The sequence below is a fragment of the Vipera berus genome (genome assembly GCF_964194415.1).
Source record: "Vipera berus genome assembly, chromosome: 15".
Lineage (NCBI taxonomy): Eukaryota > Metazoa > Chordata > Lepidosauria > Squamata > Viperidae > Vipera > Vipera berus.
In genome coordinates, this window is record NC_138218.1 from 1,667,564 (window position 1) to 1,691,883 (window position 24,320).

Genomic DNA, 24,320 nt, shown 5'->3' on the forward strand with positions numbered 1-24,320 from the left:
AGACCCTTGGCTCATCAGTGGAAGCAAAGAAGCCTCTTTGCCTCCATCTGATGATCCTTTTGGGGAACTGCCAATGGCTGGCACTAAACATCTAACAATTCCCCTTCTTGCCAGCCAATGACAGGGACCAGTGAATGTATGTAAGGGGCGAGCAGGTGTCATAGACATGCATGAAAACATTCAGAAGGCCAAACACAAACGCTTACACAGAAGGTTGTGCCGGTCAATGGGAACAGGCTTGGTAAACAGATCAGCTATCTGGTCAGCTGTGTTACAGTGCTCAACATGTATAAAACCCTTTTTGGTAAGCTGCCTGACATTTTTATAGCGTATGTCTATATGGCGAGATCTGGAGCCTACTGCATAAGCCTCCGAGATTGCAATTGTGGCAGTGTTGTCCTCTAGAATTTGGATGGGCAGAGGGGGAGATGCCCAGATGCTTGTTATCAGCTCATTGAACCAAGTCAAATCATTGGCCGTGTCTGACAGGCTGGCATATTCAGCCTCGGCTGTGGAGCAAGAAATAAATTTTTGCTGCCTAACATGCCAATGTATTGGGCAGCCATTTAGCAATATGAGGAAACCAGAAGTGCTCCGTCTAGTTTTGGTGTCGCCAGCCCAGTCTGCGTCTGAGTAAGCGGAGAGCTGGGCCGTCTTCCCCTTCTCTGGTTCTAGCATAAGGAGAGCATCAGCTGTGCCCTTTAGGTATCTAAGCACCCTTTTAACAGCAGTCCAGTGGAATTCCTTTGGGTGTTCCACGTGCCTGGACAATAGATTCACAGCTAAAGCTATGTCAGGTCTGCTCCAATTGCTGATGTATAGCAAGGAGCCAATCACAGATCTGTAAAGCGTGTTATCTGTGAACTCAGGACCGTCCTTATGGGTGTGGTTGTAAAAGTCGCTTTGCATTGGGCTATGCGTAGGATTAGATTCTGTCATTTTGCATTTGGCCAGTAATTCCTCTATCTTTTCTTTTTGAGATAGAGCGAACCCCCCCTTAGTGGCCAAAATATGCACACGCAAGTACTTGTCAACCCGCCCCAAAGACTTCAGAGTAAACTTTTCTTCCAGGGCCTTGGCAAATTCATCACACCTTTCCTTGTTAGGCCCTACATATAATAGGTCGTCCACATAAACTAACACCCGTTCTGTGGTTCCCTTGGAATTGCGTGTGAAAACACATTGATCTGCATGAGATTCTGAGAAACCAACTCGTTCTAAACTCTTTCTAAGACAGTCATACCATAATTTCCCTGACTGCTTAAGACCATATAACCCTTTGTGAAGCAACCATGTATTTCCCCCTTCTTGTTGGTAGCCAGGAGGAGCTCTCACGTAGATCTGCGGGTCCAAGTTGGCGTGGAGGTAAGCCGTCTGGATGTCAAATTGGAAGACTTCTTCTCCCAGAGCGGCTGCAGTCACGAGGGCGGCCTTGACGCTCTCTGCCCGGACGGTTGGAGAGTAAGTCTCCGAGTAGTCCTCCATGTAACGCTGAGCGAAGCCCTGGGCTACCAAACGGGCCTTATACAGGTAGAGGCCATTGGCAAGTGGTTTGGCTTTGTAAACCCACCTTGTGCCAATGACTTTCCTCTCCTTTGGAGGGTGCTGGGGGGTGAAGACCTTGAGTTGTTTTAAGCTTTGCATCTCCTTCTCCATCGCGAGCTGCCATCTCTCCTGCTCTTCGATGGGCAGCTCCCGGATGTCAGAGAAGGATTTTGGGGTGACCACAATGCTGTTGACAGACGCGATGTGGCCAATGTCAATTTTCTTTGGCGGGACCCCTTTGTTGGACCGCTTTGACCTCCTTACCTTCTGCCACTCACCGCTCTTTTCTTCCGCGGGTCTCTGAGGTGTTGCTGGGGGTGAAGACGGCGTGTCTTCTTCCATGGGACTGGACGCATCTTCGTCTTGTTCCTCACTTTCGTCGGTGGCAGGGTATGTGGTCGTCTCAGGTGATGTCGTGGTCGGTGTGCCTCTGCTGGATCGGTTGGCATATGGGCTCAGATCATTTGAGTGGATCTGGGTCCAATTGGAATCCTCTTCGAAAGAGGCAGATTGGGAAGTCACAGGCCTGCCCCCTTCTCCCAGGAAACGATAGGCCTTGGAGCCAGGAGCATAGCCCAAGAACCTTAGTCTCTGGGAAACAGATCTCCCCTTCTTCCGCAGCTGCTTGGGGATGTGCACCCATGCATAGGAACCAAACACACGCAAATGTGCCAGATTTGGTTTCCTACCGTGAACCAGGAAATATGGGGTCTGGTTCACAACACTGCTCCAGGTGCGGTTTAAGGTGTAATTGGCATAATGGACCGCCTCTCCCCAGTATGATTCTGTGACATCTGCGTCTGCAATCAGACTACGCATCATGGTTTGCAGGATTCCATTCCTTTTCTCAGCTACACCATTTTGCGAAGGTGTGAATGGTGCAGTTAGAAAATGGCGGATGCCCTTACGCCTTACCCAGTCCTGGAACTTCTGAGACATGAACTCAGCCCCGCGATCGCTCTGCAATTGTGCGATCTTGGTCTTGTACTGGGTCTCTACGAAGTTGTACAGTGACTTTATGGCGTCAAAGGCTTCAGATTTTTCTGTGAGAGTATACACGTGGCCGTATCTTGAAAAATCATCAACGGCAGTGAGAAAATACTTTTTCTTTCCTAGGGATGGTGTGAAAGGCCCAACTAGGTCAACATGTACTAGTTGGTACGGGTATAGAGACTTACGTAATGACACCTTTGAGATAGGTGCAGCCTTCCTCTTTGTTTTCTTGCAAATGGCACAGTCCAGAAATACGTCACAGTCCTTGAGCTGGACTCCCTCAGCAAATTCTCCCATCTTTTTAACTACAGGGAAGCTTGCATGACCCAGCCTTCTGTGCAATAAGTGGGCGCACTTATCATGAAGCCGCTTCCCCACTGACACCCTCTTGGCTCTAGTTGCTTTGAGTGGTGCTGTAGGTGCCTGCTGAGATTCAGGCTCCTTGCCCACACTGCCCTTGGAAAGCCTTGGGGCAGGCTGTGGTGGCTTGGGAGAAAAATATGGTAAGCCGTTTATGATTGTAATATTTCCAATGACCCTCTGGTCCCTGGTGACATGACCTCCCCCCTTGCGAAATAAAACTTCCACTTTGTCATCGTCACACAATTTGGTAATGCTTAATAGGTTGTTGGCTATGGAGGGAGCGTGCAAGACACTTTCAACTTTCCCAAGACCAGGTACAGAAACAAACCCCTCACCAACAATTGAAGCAGTATCTCCATTTGCCACTTTGACAGATGAGTTAATTTTCTTTAACCTTTTAAAACCTTGACTCATATTAGTAATGTGAGAAGAAGCTCCAGAGTCCAGTAACCATAAGTCAGTGGAGCTATCAGCCTTTGTTGTGGGGGTGAGGGAACAAGTATGCAGAGAATTTCCCTTGCCCCTGCCACGCCCCCTTCCTTGCCCCTTGCCCCTTACTTGATTGGGACCACATTTAGGGGCTTGATGTTGATGGGGGCAGTCTTTCTTGAGGTGCTCCTCAGAGCCACAGATGAAACACTTAAGTAGAGCATTAATTTGCTCTGAGTTGTGGCGCCCCTTTCTGGCTTGCTGAGTGGTGACTCTGGCGTATTCTCCGGCATCTCTTCTCCTTCTATCTTCCTCGATGAGTCTTCCTGTGAGGTAGGACAGATTTATGTTTTCCCTCTTGACCGCTTCGAGTGAAACAATGAAATTGCTCCAACTCCTGTCTAGGGAAGCAAAAATGATCGCAACCATGCTCACATCATTTACAGGAAAGTCTCTGGATATCAATTCTGACCTGAGTGCCTTTAATTTTGCAAGATGTTCAGGCATGCTGGCACCAAACCTCAGTCTGGTTGTATAAAGCTCAGTTGTAAGTCTGGTGATGGAACCAATGGTATCGCTGTTAAATAAATTGTATAATAGGCGCCACACTTCATCAGCTCTGAGCCCCGCTGGTATGCTGGAGAACAGGTTATTATCCAGGGAACTGAGCAGGGTCGAGTAAGCCTGCAAATGTCGCCACTCTTCTTGACGTCCCCATGGGGGAGGGGGTGGTTTCTGGACCATTTGTAGAGTCCCATTCTTTAAGAGATATAGCTGTATATCTTTACTCCAACTGTTATAATTTTCCCCTCCCAGTTGTAGTTTTTTAAAATCGTTTGGCAGATTGGCTGCCGGAATATAGTCCTTATCAGACCCACTTTCAAAAATTTTTGAAATGTCCATTGACATAAATGGGAAAGGGAAAGGCGTTCCCACAGTGAAAGGGGTCCCTCTAGTGGTCGAGGAGGGAATCCTTTCTTGACTATTTAGTAACTCCAGATGGGCGTGCCCGGAAACCATTTGATCCGGGGGAGGGCGTTGTTCAGGATTTCTCCCTTCTTCCTATGATGCATTGGGGGGGCGGAGCCCAGATTTGCCGGCTCGGAGTTGCTGCAATGAATCCTCCCGAGAATTGCAGCCACATGGATTTTCATCACTGCCTGTTTTGCCCTGAGGAGCCCATTGCTGGTCCTGAAGACCTGAAGAGAAGGTGGGAGGCCGCGGGGGTTGATTGTTGGGAGGCTGCAGGCTGGATTTCCCCCGGCAGTTGGGCCCTGGGGAGAGGATGGGAGGCCTTGGGGGGGGTGGGCGCCCCCGACGTCTGCTTGGCCCCCAGGGCCGTAGTCAGGACTTGGATGGCCGTTTTAATTGCATTTGTATTTGTATTAGTATCGGCTGGGCAGATCTCATCGCCATCATAGGGCTTTAGGCTTTGTGGTGGGGAGAACTCAGGAATTTGCATGCTGCTGTGGCCGGATGCCAGGAATTGCATGTCATTTCTGCTGTACGCCAGGGACTGCTGGCTATTCTGGCTGGATGCCAGGGACTGCTGGCTTTCCAGGCTTAAAAAAGTCTTGTCTTTGTTAGACCGTGTGGGGTTACAGGGGGCCGCCATCTTGTTTCCTGTTCCAGACCATGTGGGCGGAGCCATCTTGTTTCCGCTTGCCCCAGGAAACTGTAGCTCACAGCTGGGCGGGGGGGTTCGCGCCAAAAGCCCTGGGGTCCCGGGGTCACTAAGGGTGGCGGGTGCCATATTTGGAGGCCTCGTGGCCGCTAGGGAAAGACTCACCGCGTGTTCGGAGGCTTCCTGCGCGGTTCCCTGGGCTGCCTTCCCCCTCTCCTGCATTGCAAAGATCTCTTTAAGCAGCTCTTCACATTCCTGTGCAGTCAGCTTACTCACGCGGCGTTTGGTTTCAGCCAGGTCCGTCTCTGCAGCATCTGAGCAGCCTTGGACAGTCTGCAAACCTTCTATGCTCTCCTCTGTGGCGTTCAGTTGTAGAGAGACATGTGAAGGGGTCCTAGACGCTCTGCTGGATCCTCTGACGGGATGAAGGCCATTTGTGCTCTCATCTGCAGCTGAGGTTGCATCAGGGACTGGGGCTGTTGATCTTGATTGAAGACTTCTGGTCACAATCTTGGATCTCCGGCCATCCATTTCAGTTTCAAATCTAGGCATCTTACTGCTATCTGCAAGCTTGGAAGCTTTCCTTTAAACCATCCTCTGGCTACCAACTTGTGAGGTGTTCTCACGAGTGAATCGTTAAAGGTGCTTCCAAGCAAAGGCATCACGCAGAGATGCAATCATATTAGCTTTATTCATGATAGATCAAAGAGAAAGAAATACTTGGCATGAAAGCATTCATGCCTGCATGTGAGAGAGAAATAAAAGAAAAGAAAACAAGCTAGCATTACATGACTAAACTAGAGGTTAGGAGTAGAGATAGAACTGGAGAATAGAACCTAGAAACTAGAAGTAGAACAAAGAGCAGCCCCTCGTGCAGAGGTATTTATGGGGGGTCTTGGTCCCTCCCTGACCATAAAACTCTCTCGCCAATGGGGCTGTGGGTCCGAGACCCTTGGCTCATCAGTGGAAGCAAAGAAGCCTCTTTGCCTCCATCTGATGATCCTTTTGGGGAACTGCCAATGGCTGGCACTAAACATCTAACACAATGTTTGCAGTGTTGACATCTCTGTTAAGAACATTGAAGTTGGCCTGGTGGAAGCTTGTTGGCCCAGCAGATCCTCTCGCATCAGTGGGTTTCAGAAGGCTTCCAGCCAGCAGAAGAGATTGTCCAACCTGCTGTCACTAGAGGTCTTTCTCCATCAGTGCAGATATTATAACAGGGTTGGGAGGGACCTCAGAGGTCTTCTAGTCCAACCCCTTGCCCGAGGCAGGAGACCTTATACCGTCCTGGACAAATGTTTTTGTCCAAACTTTTCTTGAAGACCTCCAGTGAAGGAGCACATAATTTATACTAGCATCTTTTCACTTGGGGCATCAGCTCCACAAAGTGCCTTTGTGCTGCTAAGCTGCAGACAATAGGTTGAAATTGCGGTCCTTTTTGGTCAAGTTTATTTTTGTCCGCATGTGGTTCAGAATACCGAGTGGACTACTGGTTGCCAAAGAACTGTCAGCATTTTATTTTTGTATTTTTCAGTTGATGCTAAACTCAGGTTTTGCTGATCTGTGAAATGGTTGTTTCAGCTGCTGAAAAGGCAGGCCGCTGTTCTCTCCCCTGAGGGCCTTCCCCCCCCCCCGCCCCCTCGTGTTCTCTCTCTCTCTCACTGAGTACTTGCTGCAATGAGTGGTAAAGTCCCCACAGAGCCCTGGAGCTGCAAAGAAGGACTGCTGCCACCCATGAAGGCACCAGGCTAGGTGGCCAGATCCTGGTGCTCCCAGGACAAGGCCAGCTCATGGAGCAACAGTCACCCTCAACACGGTCCATTGTCTTTTCCAGGGCAAAGTTTATAGTGCGGCACAAGCTGAATTGCCTCTGCTCCTCGCGGGCACTTTCACATTAAACTTGCTTCTTCTCGCAGGGTCCCCGTGGTTTGCTTGGACCGAAGGGGCCTCCGGGGCCACCAGGACCTCCGGTGAGTAGAAAGAAATATTCTGGCAGGAAGCCGGGACACCTCTCCGCCACCCGGGACGCCCCCGTCCTTCAACTCTCACGGGCACTTTCTCACTTCGTTGCAGTGGCAAAAAAAACTTCACTTGGTTTGCTTTCATTCCCAGTATTTGGCATGGAAATATTTTTTCCACCTGCCGATCAGAAGCAGAGTTTGCAGGGCCGATGGCAGGAAAGGTGCAGGCCGGCTTTGGGGTGTGTGTGTGAATGCTTCCGTTTGTGCCAATTGTGACTCGCATTGTTCCTCTTCCTTCCTTTTGTCAATCTTCCCGCCAGGGCATTGCTGGGATGGATGGACAGACTGGCCCTAAGGGGAACGTGGTAAGTCTATGCCCACCAAGGGTGATCGTACTTGCGCTGCATAAATTAAATCCACTAATTACTTTTTCAGACCGTCTTCATTTCAAAGCCAGTGGACGTTGCTTTCCTAAATGGTGCTAATTAAGTTTACATTTTAAATTGATTTTCATGGGTCACCTATTGCATTTTTTGAATAAAGAAATCACTGGAGTAATCAGTGGTCATCAAAATATTCCCGCATCGAGGGCCGTCTGTCTCTCTCTGCATCATGAGGCACTTAGGCACATAATTAGTTGCACACAGAGCTTAGGAGGGAAGGGCCTGGAGACGGCGCTCTTCCAGTCCTTGAAGGACCGGCCCAAGGAGGAGGGATGGATTATTCTCCGTGGTGCCCAAAGGCAGGACAAGAACCTTCTGGGTGGGAGCCATGCTGAGGGGAGACCTCAACTCAAAAGCAGGAGGCTGGTCCTGCGGTCTACGTCCTCTCTTGCTTTCATTTCTCTCTTCTGTCTTTTCTCTTGCAGCTATATCCAGGCCCAGAGCCCCTCCTCACGGGTTCTCGTTTCCAGACCCCTCATCGTCCCTTCTGTGAACTTACTCCAGTTTCATAGAATCCTAGAACCCTAGGGACGGAAGGGGCCTCAGAGGTCTTCTAGTCCAACCCCCAGGGGCCCAAGGCAGGAGTCCTTAGACCATCCTGGACAAATGGGTGTCCAATCTTTCCTTGAAAACCCCCAGCGATGGAGCACCCACAACTCTGGGAGGCAAGCCGTCCCCTTGATTAATTTCTTGGAGTCCATTTTGTACTAGGATGCCCAGAACCCCAAGGGGGGGGGGCTGAGTGGGGCAGCAGTGAAGGGACAGTCAGTTCTGAGGGGTCCTCGGTGCTCTCTGAGCTGGGTTGCTTTCTTGTAGACGTTTCGTTCCCTAAACTCGGCAACGCACCAGTGCTAGCAAGGAACGGGATCTGCTCTCATGCTGAGTCCCAGCGTCTCGCCCTGTCGGCGGGGGTGGGGGGTGGTCTTAGGGTCCCTTGGGTTGGGCTGTTTCCTGTTAGCTTATGTGGCAGTTCCTTGGTTAGGGTGCTGTTTGTTTCTTGAACCTTGGCCAGTTCTCCTGTTAATGGCCCTCAAGAGAGCCCTTTTGCTTGAAGAAGTCGCTTCCCTCTTCTGGCTCATGTGTCCCACCTGGTGGAGGAGGAGACCCAGGCCCCCTTCTCATCCCACTGCCAGCCCCAGATCCTACCCATGGCTCCTTTAATTTTTCCCCACCCAAATGGGTAACTTTAAATTTTCTCCCTGTTAAGTTCCCTGCTACTCATTTCGGCTGCCTGCTGAAGCCGGTCCTGGTCCTTCCGAATCTCCTCTTTCTCCTTTAGTTGCCCCTGCTAGTTTTGCGTTCTCTATATCTCCACCCTTCCCTCCCACCCCACCTTCACTTAGGACAGGGGTAGGCAACCTTGGCTCTTCTATGACTCGTGGACTTCAACTCCCAGAATTCCCGAGCCAGTCATGCTGAGGGGAAAGGGAGAGGTTTCTAAGCCGAGCCGTGCTGGCTCAGGAATTCTGGGAGTTGAAGTCCTCAAGTCATGAGGGGGGGCCATAGTTCCCCCATCCTGGCTCAGGAATTCTGGGAGTTGAAGTCCACGAGTCATGAGGGGGGGGCATAGTTCCCCCATGCTGGCTCAGGAATTCTGGGAGTTGAAGTCCTCAAGTCATGAGGGGGGGCCATAGTTCCCCCATCCTGGCTCAGGAATTCTGGGAGTTGAAGTCCACGAGTCATGAGGGGGGGCCATAGTTCCCCCATGCTGGCTCAGGAATTCTGGGAGTTGAAGTCCACGAGCCATAAAAGAGCCGAGGTTGCCTACCCCTTACTTAGGAGAAAGGCCGTTTCTTTCCCACAGGGAAGGAAGTTCCGTGCTGGATGAGGGACAACTTTCTCTGCCGAGGGGACCGACGGGTGGGGAAAGGGGCAGCCTGGCTTGTGGGTGATCAGCGCCTCGCATAGCCCTGGGCAGCTGTTCAGTTTCTGAACTCAGAGCTGTGTCAGAAGCAGCCTCAGCTTTGGAGTCCAATATTTCACCTTGCTCAGAAACGAGAAAATACTTTGGCTGCAGGATACCTGACCTGACATTTCAGTGCTTTATGAGGGTGTTTTTTTTCCCCAACCGTAAAAAGCATTATTAGCACCCAAAAATGACAAAGCCAGGTAAAATGGGATGCTTCGGGATGATTTTCATTAGCGTGCTAGAGGTTTTCTAAATAATCTCAGTAAGCAGGATTATACTGCGAGGAGTCCTATTCCTGGCAGCTCCCTGTTATTTTATACAGCATTACTGATCGAAAGCCTAATCGGTTATAACACAAGGCCTCCATTAGGTTAGTTTCTCTCAAATGAAATCCAGCCAGCCGTGCTGAATATGCTCTTTACGCTTTCTTCCTCAGGGTCCTCAAGGTGAGCCGGGACCCCCAGGTCAACAAGGAAGTCCCGGCGCTCAGGTGAGAAGGGGCAGTTCCATGAGGTGGCGGTGGGGCTCCGTCGCCCCTTTCGCTGTGGGGTTAGAGTAGGGCTTGTGATGGGCATTCCTAATGTTGGCTAGTCGGTTCATTTGGGGCCTGTAGCAAATTCACTTCTCACCACCTAAAATTCCAGCCTAAAGGCCTGGAAAGACAGACCACATTGAGGAGCCACGTCCAAGCTGGCCACGTTTTCCCCTATGGAAGAGACTTCCCTGTATGAAAGGTCTTCCCTGCATTGCCTCCGGCGGCAGCCCCTCTGATGTGGGGGGGGGAGATTGAGCACTGGGGGGTCCCCAGCCCCTTGCACCTGACAGCAGCACAGCCTGGGACCTTCCAAGCCAGCACGGAGAGAGACTTGGCGCGGTGGTCTCAGTGCTCTGGAAGACGCCATGCATGCTGGAGAAAACCAGAATATTTTTCCCCCTTTTCCTCAAGGATGGAAGTCCCAGAGACCCCCTTTGCGAGCCTGGTTACCAAGAATCTAGGAGAGTTGCAAGAATCCCAGCAAGCGAACTACTGAACGTGTCTGGGTGCAATTGGGGAGGGGGTTTTCTGAGCCTTTTGCCGCAGCTTTCCAGCGCATAGGGGAGGAGGTTGGTCTCCTGTGGGACACTTGAATCCCTTTTAGACTGAAAACCAGCCCTGTTGCTGAAGCTGCTGTTGGAATTGGGCAAATGGGGAGGGGGTCCATCTTGTTTTGCAGAAGAAAACCTCGGCACTCGCAGACTGGAAGCCGTCCCCTGGCTGAGTTGGGGTTGGGGTTGGGGTTAGGGAAGGATGCGGTGCTGGTGCCCTCTTTGCCTCTCACTCCCCCCCCTTCTCTTTCTAGGGTCTTCCTGGCCCTCAAGGTCCAATTGGAGCCCCCGGAGAAAAGGTAGGGGGATGGCAAACTCCCCGGCCTCGTTCTTCGGAAGAGGCTGGTGGACTTCGGGGTGGTTCCCGTTCTTGTGCGCAATATCTGCCTGTATATTTCCTTTATTTTCTCTGCTGGGGAGTCTTTTTCCTTTTGCGGAAACGGATCAGGCCTCCGGCTTCTTCATCACAGATTTCTAACATTTGCAGCCTGTGAAAAGAGAGTAGGTGAAAATGGGGGTTGGAGCTGGGAACGCACCCAGGGTCAGTTCAGGCGTTTGAGCAGAGCATTGTCATCTGGCAAAGCTGCTGAATTTCCTCTGGAAGCCCCCCCTGGTGGGTTTTTAGGTGGGCAGCCAGCAGAGAAGCGCACGGAGGCCTCTCCTCTCCTGCTTGAACTGAAAGGCCCCCGCGAACAGATCAATACCTGTCAGAGGATCTTACCTCACAGGCACCTGAGCCAACCTCAGCTCAGCTACCGCAGAATGTAACCGAGGGTCTGAACCCTTCGTTGGGTCACTGGGAAGCCTTTACGGTGGGAACGGGCTCCAAGCAGGAGACGCGAAAGAGATGCACAGAGGTTGTGCTTGAGCCGCCCCTGAAACATTCAAGGTGTTCCTGGGAAGGAGAGAGCCACGTCTTAGTTCCTCAGAGGAGTCTGCAGTCTCTGAAAGCTGAGAGCGTAATTGGCTCAGTGCTGTTGCCATCCTGCACGTCGGTTGCAGAAGTGACGGAAGTCCCACCTGCTTTTTCTCCCTTAGGGCCCTCTGGGAAAATCCGGCCTTCCTGGCATGCCTGGAGCAGATGGTCCCCCGGTAAGCCCTGCTGAGAATGCTACAGGAGCCCCCCTCCCCCCTCCACTGGATCCCTGCAGTGGGGTGGGCAGGGGGTGTGCAAGATGATCTCCAAGGTCTCTCCCAACGCTTCCATTACGCTAGTCTACGCACAAACCAGCACTGCTTGCAAAGAGCTGCAAGCCTCGTGCTCAGGAAAGGAAGCGGGATGGCTGCAAAATGCAGCTCCCGCCCGAATGTCTTCAGTCCTTGGCACACAAACACGGGCGCTTGGGAACCCGCCCGTCTCCAGTTTTGGCTTCTGCAAGGAAGATTTGTTGGTTGTGCATCCCTTGCATCTGCCTACATTAATCAGAGATGCGATTTTGCTGCCTGCTTGTGTCCTGCAGAGAGGGGGAAGCTTTCGGGGGGAGGGGGGAGCAGGAAAATGCCCTCCGTGCTTCCCCTGCATCCTGGACTGCACCCAGTCCCGGCGGACATGGTGCCTTGACCTCTGTCTTCTTGGGCCAGCCTGCAGAAACGGCCCCAGAACGACAGCCGGGGGCTTGCAGGTGCAGCTCCGTCTCTTCGCTTCTGCTCTTTATGGATAACCGGGAGAAGCGCCAGCAGGAAGGCTGGCAGGGGCAGGGCTGCTTTAGGGCAGGGCAGCCCTTGGCAGGCGCTCAGCAGAGCCGAGTTCCAGAGTTGCTTTCTGTCGAGAGACGCATTGCCACGGCTTGATTTGTGGTGCCACCCATGTCTAGCGTGAGGCCCGGCTGTCTTGACCAAGAGGAGCCCCCCCCCTCTGTTCTTGTTCTTTCCTGGACCTTGGGCCTTCCTGGTCGTACAGATGGCCAGAGCCCTTTCTGTCTAGCTGGCTGCTGAGTACGACAGCCGAGGCCCTTGGACTCTCCGAGAGAAGCTCCCAGCCCAGAGTGCTCGGCCTGCCCCAGCTGGAGCCCCCTGAGGGGGAGGGACACACAAGGCTGGGGGGGGAGGGAAGCTGGGCCAAGGGGCTGAACGCGGGAAGGGCAGGCAGCCCAGTTCACGGGCTTCTCTTGCTTTCCTTGCCTGCAGGGCCATCCTGGCAAAGAAGGGCCTCCCGGCGAGAAGGGGACCCAGGTAGGTAGAGGGTGGCCCCCGCATTCCTCTGGTGGGGGAAGGGGCTCGCCAGCAAGATCAGAGATCCTCCCCCCTGGGGGTGGGGGGCAAAGACAACCCCACAGTCTGCAGACTTGAGAGGCCAGAGGTCTCAGGAGACCCACCACGCAAACCAGAGTCGGGAAGGAACCCGATGGGTGCATTTCGATGCTGGTCTAGAGGCCATAACTAACCTTGCTTCTACACCCCCCCTTGTCAGTGGGGTGGGGGGCGAGGGGGAAGTACCACCCAAGGATGTAGCTGCTGGTTGCTTCCAGCTGGAGGACTTTCCTTAAGCCGGCTTCTCAAACCTTTGCCCAAGACAGCGATGCCTAGTGGCGTTTGCAGCCAAGCCATTGTTTGCTCAGGGTGTGTGAAGCAGGCCCTCAAGTCCCGGCATATAATACGTGCATTGTCTTGGGCATCACGTTGTATACCCAGCTTGGGGGATTTCTTTACCCGCAAGGTGGGCCCAGCTCTGATTGGCTGGCAGGAAGGGGCACGGATGTCTATTTTCTCTCAAAGGGCATTTCAGGATGGCTGAATTCTCTCCACCCCCCCCCTCCTTGTCCTCCGATCACAGGGTCCAGCTGGCCCCCAGGGCCCACTTGGGTATCCCGGCCCCCGTGGAGTGAAGGTAAGGAAACAGGACCCCCTCTTGGGGCCCTTTTGAATGCTGAGAGGCAGCTGAGGCTTAATGCCCCCCCCCCAATTTCTTGCTCTCATAGAGTTGTGTGAAGGTTTACTGTCCGTTTTGAGCCGGACAAAAGGACACTGGGGACTGCTCGGCCTTCTGTGCCATGGGAGACCCGTTGCCTCCTAGGGGGATGGAGAGCTAGTCTGCACTTCCGAAAAAGTCGTCCTGGCACAGGCAGGGCTCCATCTAGCCCGGCCTCCGGGCCTCCCCTGAGGCCCAGAACAGGCTTTAGGGATGTTTGCAGGCAAGTCCTAGAGGCCCCGAGGACGGGGAGATACTAAGTGCCAAAGAAGCAAAGTTCCAGCAGCTGCACCTCTGTTGAAGTGGCCAATTTGCCTCCCCCCCACCCCGGCCTTTAATCAAAATGTCTTCCGTGCCGTTTGAGACTTGAACTCTTCCTCGCTTCATTTGACTCTCTCCTGGGCCCGAGCAGAGGGGTTGCAAAAGGGCCCACCGATGGCAAGCGGAGGACACCTCTGAAGTGGCTTCCGAGTGAATAACTCAGTTTCTCAGGCCAGCATTAAGCTTTTAACGGTGGCTGAACTCTTCGCTCTCGATCGTGGCTGCAAACGAGGGATCAGAACTTTGGATATGGTCAGAGGATACATTCCTGGACCGCCCAACTCTTGCCACCCTGGGATGTTGAATGAAGGTGCACTTATAATAATAAAAGTTGAAAGGGACCTTGGAGGTCATCTAGTCCAACCCCATGCTCAGGCAGGAAACCCTATACCATTTCAGACAAACAGTTGTCCAGCCTCTTCTTAAAAACATCCAGTGTTGGAGCTTTCCCAGCTTCTGGAGGCAGGTTGTTCCACTAATTAATTGTTCCAGATTCAGGAAATTTCTCCTTAGTGCTAGGTTGCTTCTCTCTTTGGTTAGTTTCCATCCGTTGCTTCTTGTCCTGCCTTCAGGGGCTTTGGAGAAGAGCTTGACTCCCTCTTCTTTGGGGCAGCCCCTGAGATATTCCTTTCGCCCACGAGCTTCCCTGCCTGCTCTTCCCTCTTCAATGCGGCCAGAAGCCTTTTCTCTCCCTCTCTCCCCGTCTCTCCCTCCCCCTCTCCCTCCCCCCTCTCTCCCCCCTCTCTCTCCCCCTCTCTCTCCCCCTCCCTCTCCCTCTCTCTCTCTCTCTCCCCCTCTCTCCCTCCCTCTCTTTCCCTCCCCATCTCCCTCACCCTCCTCTCTCTTCCCCCCCTCTCCCTCCCCCTCCCTCCCCCTCCCCCTCTCTCCCCCTCTCTCTCTCTCTCTCTCTCTCCCCCTCTCTCCCTCTCCCTCCCCCTCCCTCCCCCTCTCCCTCTCCCTCCCCCCTCTCTCTCCCCCTCCCCCTCCCTCTCCCTCTCTCTCTCCCCCTCTCTCCCTCCCTCTCTTTCCCTCCCCATCTCCCTCACTCTCCCTCCTCTCTCTTCCCCCCCTCTCTCCCTCTCCCTCCCCCTCCCTCCCCCTCTCCCACTCTCTCCCTCTCTCCCCCTTTCTCTCCCTCCCCCTCTCCCTCTCCTTCTCCCCCTCTCCCTCCCCCTCTCCCTCTCTCCCCCCCTCCCTCCCTCCCTCCCTCTATCCCTCCCTCTCCCCTTCTCCCCCCTCTCTCTCTTTCTCCCCCTACTCTGGGAGTGACCAGATGGATCCTTCCTGCTATTCTGCACCTGGGTTGTTGCACAAGTTTCCATTTCCAGGTCAATCCTGACTTAATTGGAAGAATGCCTAAAACTGATCCCAGCAGTGGAAAGCGAACAGAACATCTCAGCATTCAAATCATTAGGCGCCCCCCCTCCCCCACCCATAAAAATCCACATTGAAGCTGCAAGAAGCCATTTTGAAGGCTGCATGGAGGCCCTGCTGCTTACTGATGCGCAGGTGTGGAGGGAAAGTGGCTGCTGGGTGGGGAAGCGCCCCGGAAACTAATCCACGTTTAGCCACTTAGAGCCAAACAATCCGTGCCGTTTCCCAATCCCTCCCTCCCTCCCTCCCAGCGCACTCTGAATGAGATCACGCATGGAGCTGGCTCAGTGTTGCCTTCTTGCAATATTTATCAGCCTGCATAACGCCGATAGCTAAGGATGAAAAGAAGGAGAGCGACAGCTGTGGCTAAACATGTAATCTGGACAATCTTCTGCATAACATTCAGATATAAAAAATTGGCAATTTAGAACCGCTGAATAAAAGGAGAAAGTCAAATGGGGAGAAAGCAACTTTTTTGGATATTGCCCAAATCTGCTACTGGTTTTAAAAATGTTTCCTAAAAATGTACTTTTGACTTTTCTCTACTTATTCCTTTTGGCGCAACAGGAGTCAAACTCCACCCCCACCCCCCCATTTCTGCAGTGTCCACTGCCTTTATGGGCCCATTGGTTTGGCCTGCCCTCCAGATCCTGGGAAAGCTAAAGGAAGAGCAGCTGGCCAGGGGTTGGGCTGCCCCTGCAAACCAAGACTAGGCTGCCTCCGGGTGCAGCTCTGTCGCCCATCGAGAGCAACTAGAAACGGGGAACAGCAAATGATCTCAGCCAAGTGCCCGAGAGGGAAACAAACGTTTGCCTGGGCTCATTTCTTGGTTGGAAGGAAGCCATTTGCAGTTCTTGGAAGTGGAAGCTGGCCAGTTCTGGGTCCCCATCAAGATAACCTCAAATGGACCATAGATTCTCCAGAAGATTCGAGGTGGACCGTTGCCTCTAGATCACCTCCACTAGCTGAGACAGGCCGGTCCCCTTCCCGGCTGGAGGTCTGGAGTCATACTTAAAGCTTTCTTTGCTTCCTGCTGCTAGCCCTGGAGGCCTGTCATATTTTTAAGAAGTTTCCATGTCTGCAGCTTTTTTTCATATCTTGCATCAGGCAGAAGTTCGGGGACCACTGCAGGCCCAACCTCTTCCCCCCCTCCAGTAACGGTTTTCCTTCATCTAGTTGGGCTGCAAAGAGACCAGACCTTGAGCTGAGGACAAGGGATGTTGACACAAGTTTAGCAGTCTCCTGGGAGATCAAGAGCCCAGTCCAAGCGAAAGAGAAATATCTCCGCTGCCCAGCTGGCAGCCTTCTCTGCCAAACTCCTCTTATTCTACCCCTTAATTTGCAACCCAAATCCAACCCCCTTGGCATCTAAGCCCACCCTCTTGGGCACCGGAAGACAAGATACTGCCTTCTTTGGAGGATGGATGTTCCCGTTTCTGAAGACATTATCGTACCTTGTTCACTGCACAAATGTTCTTCCTCTTGATAGCCCCAGGCTGGTGAGCCTCCTTGCCCCCCGATCCGCAACTCTCTCACTGTGGGGGTCACTGCAGGAGGCGCTTCAGGATGGCAGGTCAATGTGGCCAAGAGCAGCCACTGCATAGGTTCTCTTCGGTGCCCCAGAAAGCAAAACAGGGAGGGCTTCCCTACTCTGCACCCCCACAAAAGATCTCTAGATACTACCTCTAGAAGTAGGAAGGAAAGGCGCGGAGAGTGGATCACGCAGCTGTGGTTGTCAGGTACCCATCAGACAGCCTGGATCTGTCTCAGGCCGAGAGGAATCTAGGCTGGATGGATTAAGTGGGCTGGGCAGTTGGTGCCACCAGATCAGGCTCCATGTGACTGAGATCCTCGGGTGGACAACCTGCCAGGCCCCAGGGCCGCTCGCCCTGTGCCCGGTGAAATCACTGCCTTTCGTTGTTGTGTTTGCTCTTAAGGGCGCTGACGGCATCCGTGGCTTGAAAGGAACGAAGGGCGAGAAGGTGAGTGAGCCTCCGTTTGAATTCCCTTCTTTTCCCCCCTCTGCTTTCTGTGCCTTCCCAGAAGGTTCCAGCTCTCTGAGGCTCAGTCTGTTTGCCGCCGCACGACAGGCAGAAATTCAACAGGGCCTCTGCACTTCCTCCATCTCTGTAGCTCCATCATCGGAGAAAGTGCCGAATCTTGCCAAGCAGGCAGCCTGGGCCCACGACTGGCTCTGCCTTAATCAGGCTTAGAATTTGCCTTGTAGGGGAATTCTCTTGATTTCCTAGGTTGCCAAAGTGCAGTTTCGGATTTATGAAAACAAAGTACAAAAAAAACGCATTCTCCGTGGGAAAATGGCTTGGACCACAGTACGGACGGGTCACAAAGTTGCCCAGGGGCTGAAAAGTCTCCGATTCTTCCTCATGTACAGAGTTCCCCAGAGTTCCCCTCTCACCCCTTAAAAATGTGCAGGGGCCTGATGAGGCTCCTAACCATCAATATATAAATGGCCTCTAACGCAGAGCCCCCCCTTTTGGACAGCTGGTCCCATGTTCGGTTGGCAACATGAGCCCCCCTGGGTCCCCTTTGCACAGGGAGGTGGGGAGCTCATTCGTGAAAGTAGATGCCTTTGATTGACACCTGTCGGGCTGTCTGGGAAACGGGCAGCAGCTTCCAGAGCGGCTTTTACAACCTGGCTGTGACGAGTTTGGAGAGGCAGCACTCTGTCCAGGTGGCCCATCGTGTTGAGCAGCGTTCCGGCCTTGCTCTGGCCTTCACTCTCCCGCCCTGCCTTCTCCAGACCAGGCAGCAGCTGCAGGGACTGCCGAAGGAAGGAGCAAAGGCCCAGTGTTGCTCTTGGGCTCCTGTGCCCACCTCCCGGTCCCTGACAGGCCTGCTTTAGGCCGTGATGCTCCATCGATTGAAACGCAACAGTAGACACCTTTGCTGACCGGAAGAAATATTTACGGCTGGCCGGGAGTCCTTTCTGAAAAGCCTGGGCTGGAGTGGGCCAACTGAGAGTGATTTGTGGCCGGCCCTGGGACTTTCTCCCACCTGTTATCAGTCCAGCTGGCAGACTTGGCTCCTGATGGAAGAAGGGGAGCAGGAGGGCCCCCAGTTTTCGCTGGATTTGCGGGAGGGGGTGGGAGGTTTTGGGGACCTTGAGCAGGACGTCCTCCATGGACGTGAAAGTCTCCTAATTGGTTTCATCCCATTCGCTTCCTCTGCTCCACTGGAAATGACTTTCCCACTTGCCCAAGTGTCACCTGTCTCGCCTTCGAGAACTAGATGGCGAATTGGTTTCATTGAGCAATGGTCTTTAAAGGTAGGAGCTTTCCAGAACCTTCTTAAGAAGGAAGCGTCTTCGGTGGAAAAAAAGCTAGAATGATGAGTCCAATAGCTCAGGAAAATGGCTTGCCCTGTAAACCACAGAGTTTCAGAATGAAGAGAGCTAGCAGGAGAGCATCTATACGGTCCACCTTCTCCTCCACTCTCAGAGCAGAGAGGTTCAGATGCTGCGTTGTGTCATGTCTCCTGCCTACGATTGTACATCTCCCTCTTCCTGGGAGAATTTATCTGTTTCTGCACAAGGTATATCCTACGTGGTGTTTCTTACAACTGCAGCTCCTTTCCCATCAAATATTCTGGCTGGTAATTATAGGGATGGAAGCCGGCCCCGGTGGGGAGCCTGCCCTAGGTATTCTCTGGGTCCAGAGCGCCTGGCCCATGAAATCGCCTGAATTTCCTGACCATCTCAAAAGGCCCTCTGTTCAGCATTCCATCTGGATAGAGTTCCCTCAATCAGAAGCCGGCGAATGGTCCAAATTAGCAGTGATTGGACTTACTAAAATGTTGCGAGACCTCACCAAAAGTTGGCAAGATTTGAAATTTTTGTATGAGATCTTGTGGGATTATGGCAACTGTTATTTCCCAGAATTTAGTGAAATCACAAAAGCCAAAATTGGCAAATGGGAGTGTGGGAAGTCTGAAGAAAAAAATGCCCGTCCTTGCCCTGAATGTTGAAATGCTTGGTTGGGAACTGTATTGTTGGAGGGTGAAAGCACAGATCCTTCTGTCACACCCAGCAAGTTGGCCTGCTGGTCTAGGGCAGGGGTAGGCAACCTTGGCTCTTTTATGATTTGTGGACTTCAACTCTCAGAATTCCTCAGTCGGCCATTTTGATGAAACTGCGGGCTTGGATCCAGACCAGGGGTCTTCAAACTTGGCCCTTTTATGACTCGTGGACTTCAACTCCCAGAATCCCTCAGTCAGCAGGGGGGAACTGTGGCCCCCTCATGACTCGTGGACTTCAACTCCCAGAATTCCTGAGCTAGCATGGCTCAGCTTGGAAACCACTCCCTTTCCCCTCAGCATGGCTGCCTCAGGAATTCTGGGAGTTGAAGTCCACGAGTCCTAAAAGAGCCAAGGTTGCCTACTCCTAGTCTAGACCCTGCGAAGGAGGGGCAGTTGTTGAAGTGTTGGTTGTGCAGGAAGTGTTGGTTGTGCACCGTGGGCATCCCTAACAAGGTCCCTCTTGTTCTCCTGCAGGGTGAAGATGGCTTCCCAGGATTCAAAGGCGACATGGGCATTAAAGGCGACCGGGTGAGTTCTGGCACTTCTTCTCCAGGGCCAGAAATGAAAACTCTTTGATGTCTGGTCTCAAAGCTCTCCGCTGGTCCTTCTGCTCAAGGAGTCTCCCAAGAGTCTCCCTGGCCTTCTAAGCTGATAATGGTGCCCCTTTCCCATCTTCTCGGAACTGACCAAATTTATGCTTGACACCGGATTTGGAAATAGGCCAGTCGGGAATGCAAGCAGCTCCCCCAGAAGTGTCCTTTCCGCTGCTTTACCTCCCATTCATTAATTGTGGAGCTGGTGTCTATCATTAGGGGGCTTTTAATCAAAGTATCACTTCCCCGTTCAGTCTAAGCCAACCATCCCGATATTGCAGCCTGCTCTCTTTTTACAATAGTGGCCGGTTCTTGGCCTGGGATTGGGAAGAGGGTAACTTAGCCAGTTCCATGCAACCTTTTTTTAAAAAACAAAAACAAAGACCTAGTTGTTGGTGGGTCCCATAAAGTGACTGCTTGATTGCTCACACCAGAATAGCTCCTTTCTGCATGGAAAAAAAAACAACCCCCCCCCCCAGCTACGGCAGAAAATAGCAAATTTTCATTTCAGGGAAAATGAGATTGTACGGCTTTTCTGGAAAAACACACGTGCAATGCAAAACAACACCAGCAGATAAATTATTCAAGTGCCTTCTAAACAAAACCGAATGGTATGTCTTTTGGGCTGCTGAAGAAGCTGATAGGCGCTCTGCCCTGTTTTCTCTCTCCCTCTCCCTCCTTCGTCATGGAAACAATGCCTTAGTCCTCTGTTGATACCTGGGCATTGGGCCTGACCATGTGGCACGGTGCCTTATGCCTTGAGACGGTCTCCGGGGGTCTTCTGCAATAGCTTGGCCCCTGGCCAAGGGCGGGAGCTGCTGTGGAAGGGCTATTGGTGGAAATTGGCGGAGCGCTGCCAAGCTTGGCCCAACGTGTGATGAACCTTTTTGGGTTGAGGGTTTGAAAATTATCCTTCCCCCGCACACGGTCAAATCTTTTGCCTCTGACCCCAAACTACTCCTAACTTTGACTGTCTCCTGGGACTTACCAAGCATTCCCTCAGGGGTGGGCAAAATGCCAGGCTTCAGGGATCTTCCATTACTCTGATGGTTAGAAATCAGGTAGTTAGGAAAAAGGGTAGCTGGGCATGAAGAGCAGGGGGAAAGAGGCAGCCCGGATCTGCAGGCATAACACGAAGCTGCCTGTTTTGTCCAGCTGAGCCTGGCTTGCTCTTCGCTAGAGAAGCTCCCATAGATCAGGGCTTTTCAACCTTTTCACCCATTCTGCCACTTTTAGGATGTGGCAACATCCGAGGACCACCAGTCTCCTAGCAAGGTGCCAAAAACTTGATGACCCCCCCCAAAAAAGGGAAAAAGTGATGAAGTACAGGTAGTCCTCGACTTACAACAGTTCGCTTAGTGACTGTTTGAAGTTACAATGGCACTGAAAAAGTGCCCCCCAAGCCACAGCCGAGCAAGACACCTGTCCGCCCGCCCGGCGGCGCTCTTCCTCCTGATCCTGGCGCTTCCGCTGAGCCCCGACAACCCTGCAGCTCCAGCCGTCTCTCGCTCAGGCTTGTGCGGTGCTGCCACCGGTTCAGCTCATTCCCCTCCCCCGCTACCACTTTTCTAGGATGGTTTCGTACCACCTGCCAGGTGCCAATGTACCACAGGTGGTGCCCGTACCACTGGTTGAAAAGCCCTGCCTTAGAATAATGAGTTTGCCTTGACGTGGCTTACTCCTAAATGCAGCAGCAGCCTTGAGAGCGTCTCCAGCTCTTCCAAAAAAGGAATCCGGGCCAGAAAAGGTCTGATGATGTGGTCCTGATTCAGCCTGTCTGAAACCGAGCACGAATCTTTTCTCTAGTTCCCAGAAAGCAAATGGTGGGCTGCTGTCTGGAAAATTTAGCTACTCTGAGGCTGCGTTCACACGGATCTTCCCCCAGGTCAACAAAGGCCCAGTGGCTTTATGTGCACAGCGCACAGATCAAAGTTAACTTTGATTAGGGACTTTTTGGTTGAGCCTGTTCCGCAAACCCGGCCTGTTTGACGAGCGTCTGGCTCATAGCCCTAGTGAGGGACCAGGAGCCAAGCTAAGCCAAATCAGCCTCTTTATCTCCAATGCTTTCTTGTCCTTCTCAATTCTTTGGGGACTCTGCGTGGACGCCATTTTCTTCATTGATTCGGGCAGTTTGTTACCGGTGTCTTCAAACACTGACACAGAAAGGGTTTTTTAAAAAAGGCAGAAATAGTAATCTCATTTTCAATTTTTTGTAGGGTGAAATTGGCCCTCCTGGTCCTCGTGGTGAGGATGGGCCAGAAGGCCCGAAAGGTCGCGGTGGCCCCAATGGAGAGCCAGGCCCACTGGGTCCGTCTGGAGAAAAGGTGGGTGCTCCTGAGGCTCCCGTTCTCCATGCTTCCCCTCAGGCACAGAATGCAACCTCCTCTGGAGAAATGTTGCCGAGGCTCCCAGCTTTTGGTTAGTGACTCCTGATCTACCTGCAGGCTTGCTCCAGTACAAGGATGGTGCAAGTGGAAGCTCACTGGGTGACGCTGCCCCTTGCTATCTTGGGATGGAAATGTAATCCCAGATCTGGAAGATTCCTGAAGATTCTAGGGATGAACTGATATTCCTTTCAACCTTTACCATTTGCTAAATTGTGGGATTTACTTGGTGATGAATCTTCAGGAACGAAGAGCTGTGTTCTCCTCCATCTTCCTTCTCCTCCAACATCATCACCATCCTCCTCCACCTCTCTTTGTTTTCACAGGGAAAACTTGGCATTCCTGGTTTGCCTGGATACCCTGGAAGACTTGGCCCCAAGGTAACGTTTGCCCCTTTTCGTAAATGAATTTCCATTTCAGTGTGCAAGTTAGCACCACGTGAGCTGAGCTGCTGGTTGAGTTTACCGAGACATTGTGCAACCAGCCAGGTGCAACGGGAAGGCGCTGCGTGTCTCTGCAGCGCTAAGTAGGTCAGCGAGGCCACGGCTGGGGAGCAAGAGAGGCTGGCCGATGCTCCGGAGGAGGCAGACTCCGTGTCCACCTTCACTGTGGGAGGCTCTGAGTCTCTCTGGGGGCTCCCCGCAGCTCGGAGGAGGAAGCTGCGATAGTTTCTGACGAATTTGTTTCTGCAATTTGAATTTGCTGGGGGGGGACATTATACTTCGAGTTACTGTCAGTCGTTCGGAAGAACTGAAATCTTTTTTTTTTCTCCTTTGCTGCCTTTGCTCCAAAGACAGTCAGCTAGACACCAGTTTGTGGAACCCTTAAACCTCACTGGTGGGTAAAAGGCCCCATCGCCCTCCCAGGGACTGACCCTGCAACCCCCAACCCCCTGCCTTTCTTCAGCAGCATGGGCATTGGTTGTCCTGCAAGCCCAGACCCATGGGCAGTGTTCTTGAGTTCCTTTGCTGGTTTGTTGGCTGCTCTCACAATCCGCCCTGGCTTTGCCTGGCAAAATGGGACGGCCCAGAACTGACAGTCAATCATCTTCTCCTTCCCCCCCCCCCACTGCTATTTCCCCCACAAGATAATCGTGCAATCAGTGCAAAGGAGCCCACGTGGGGCGTGGGGGTCCAGTCAGGTGGGCTTTGCCCTTGATGGCACCACCAGCTGACAGGGAGGTTGGCATAAGATGCAACTGTTCGTGCCTAAGCCAGCTTCACATTTATATCATATGAAAGCTCCCAAATTTGGAGAGCCTGATCCAGCTCGATTTAAGGCTCTCCCCACCCTGTCCTGGAAGGGAAGTCAAGGGGAACCCCTGTGAAACCCGAGGCTGCCCCTGTGAAGCGGGTGCCACAGCACGTGGCCCATGTTCTTCGGCACTGCCAGTCCTACGGGGATATTCACCAGGAGTTGGTTTTATTTATTTATTAAATTTGTACACACCCCCTCTTTTGTTTAAAGTGCTGGAGCACTGTGATAATTTTTATTTGCACTCTCTATCAAACAATCAAGATAAATCTATTTCTCCAAAAGTAGCAAAATTGTGCTGTTCTGTTATGTGTAAACTTCCCCCACCCACATCTGCCAATCGTTCTTGTGATGAGGGGAGTCTTGTGTTGTTCAATTTATGGAATGTACTTTTATTGGCCAACGTCTGAATTAACGCTCCTCTCCGTGTGTCCGTCTGGGTCGGAGAGGCAAGGTGAGCATTTGACCCAGAGCCCTCCAGGTGCCGAGGGCTTCGGAGGTGTTGCCTTTCTTGTGCTTCTGTGCTCTCTTTAAGGAAGGAGAGGAATGTCTCGCAAAATACACGGTATACACGGGCAAGACTCCGAGGTGATGCATTGAGCCGCATTGCAGCCTTTCTTAGATACCTGGCTAAACTTAACCATTTTAAAACTTCCCTTGGAAGATGCTTCACTCAAGCCAGAATCTCTAGGAAAACTGATGCGAGCGTCATAAAAGCTCATCTTAGTAAGACAAGAAGCAGCGGTGTGGAGCAGGTCCATCAGCTCCAGGCTCCAGGGGATGAAAGAGCAAAACAGAGCAACCACCGTGGATGGTCCTGACCCTCTGAGGAGAGTCCTTTGCTTCCAGCATCGTCCACCGCTGCCTGGGTGGAGTCTTCCCTTGGGACCCTTCTAGTCCTTGTGCCAAAGCTGTAGCATTCCCTTCTGCCTGGGAGATTCTCCACGCATGCTGTTCGGCCATTATAATTGTGGAAAATGGCGAGCAAGACAGACCTATAAAGCAATGGCCCAGTTTGCATGATGGATGGTTTCATTTCTCTTCTTAAATAGAAGAGAGGGAGAGGAGGACGAGGAGGGGGAGGAAGTCCCTATCCAC

At 52.4% G+C, this 24,320-nt stretch overlaps 1 protein-coding gene across 1 annotated transcript in view; it reads left to right on the forward strand.

The window, feature by feature from the left end:
* The window catches only part of COL5A1 (collagen type V alpha 1 chain), a 217,147-nt gene that overhangs the window by 139,795 nt on the left and 53,032 nt on the right, over positions 1-24,320 (forward strand). The window contains exons 21-31 of the mRNA XM_081339577.1: positions 6,871-6,924; positions 7,236-7,280; positions 9,704-9,757; positions 10,608-10,652; positions 11,392-11,445; positions 12,481-12,525; positions 13,127-13,180; positions 16,894-16,938; positions 19,466-19,519; positions 21,801-21,908; positions 22,295-22,348. Of these exons, the coding sequence (XP_081195703.1) occupies positions 6,871-6,924; positions 7,236-7,280; positions 9,704-9,757; positions 10,608-10,652; positions 11,392-11,445; positions 12,481-12,525; positions 13,127-13,180; positions 16,894-16,938; positions 19,466-19,519; positions 21,801-21,908; positions 22,295-22,348 (612 nt within the window). The remainder of the gene's footprint in view (positions 1-6,870; positions 6,925-7,235; positions 7,281-9,703; positions 9,758-10,607; positions 10,653-11,391; positions 11,446-12,480; positions 12,526-13,126; positions 13,181-16,893; positions 16,939-19,465; positions 19,520-21,800; positions 21,909-22,294; positions 22,349-24,320) is intronic.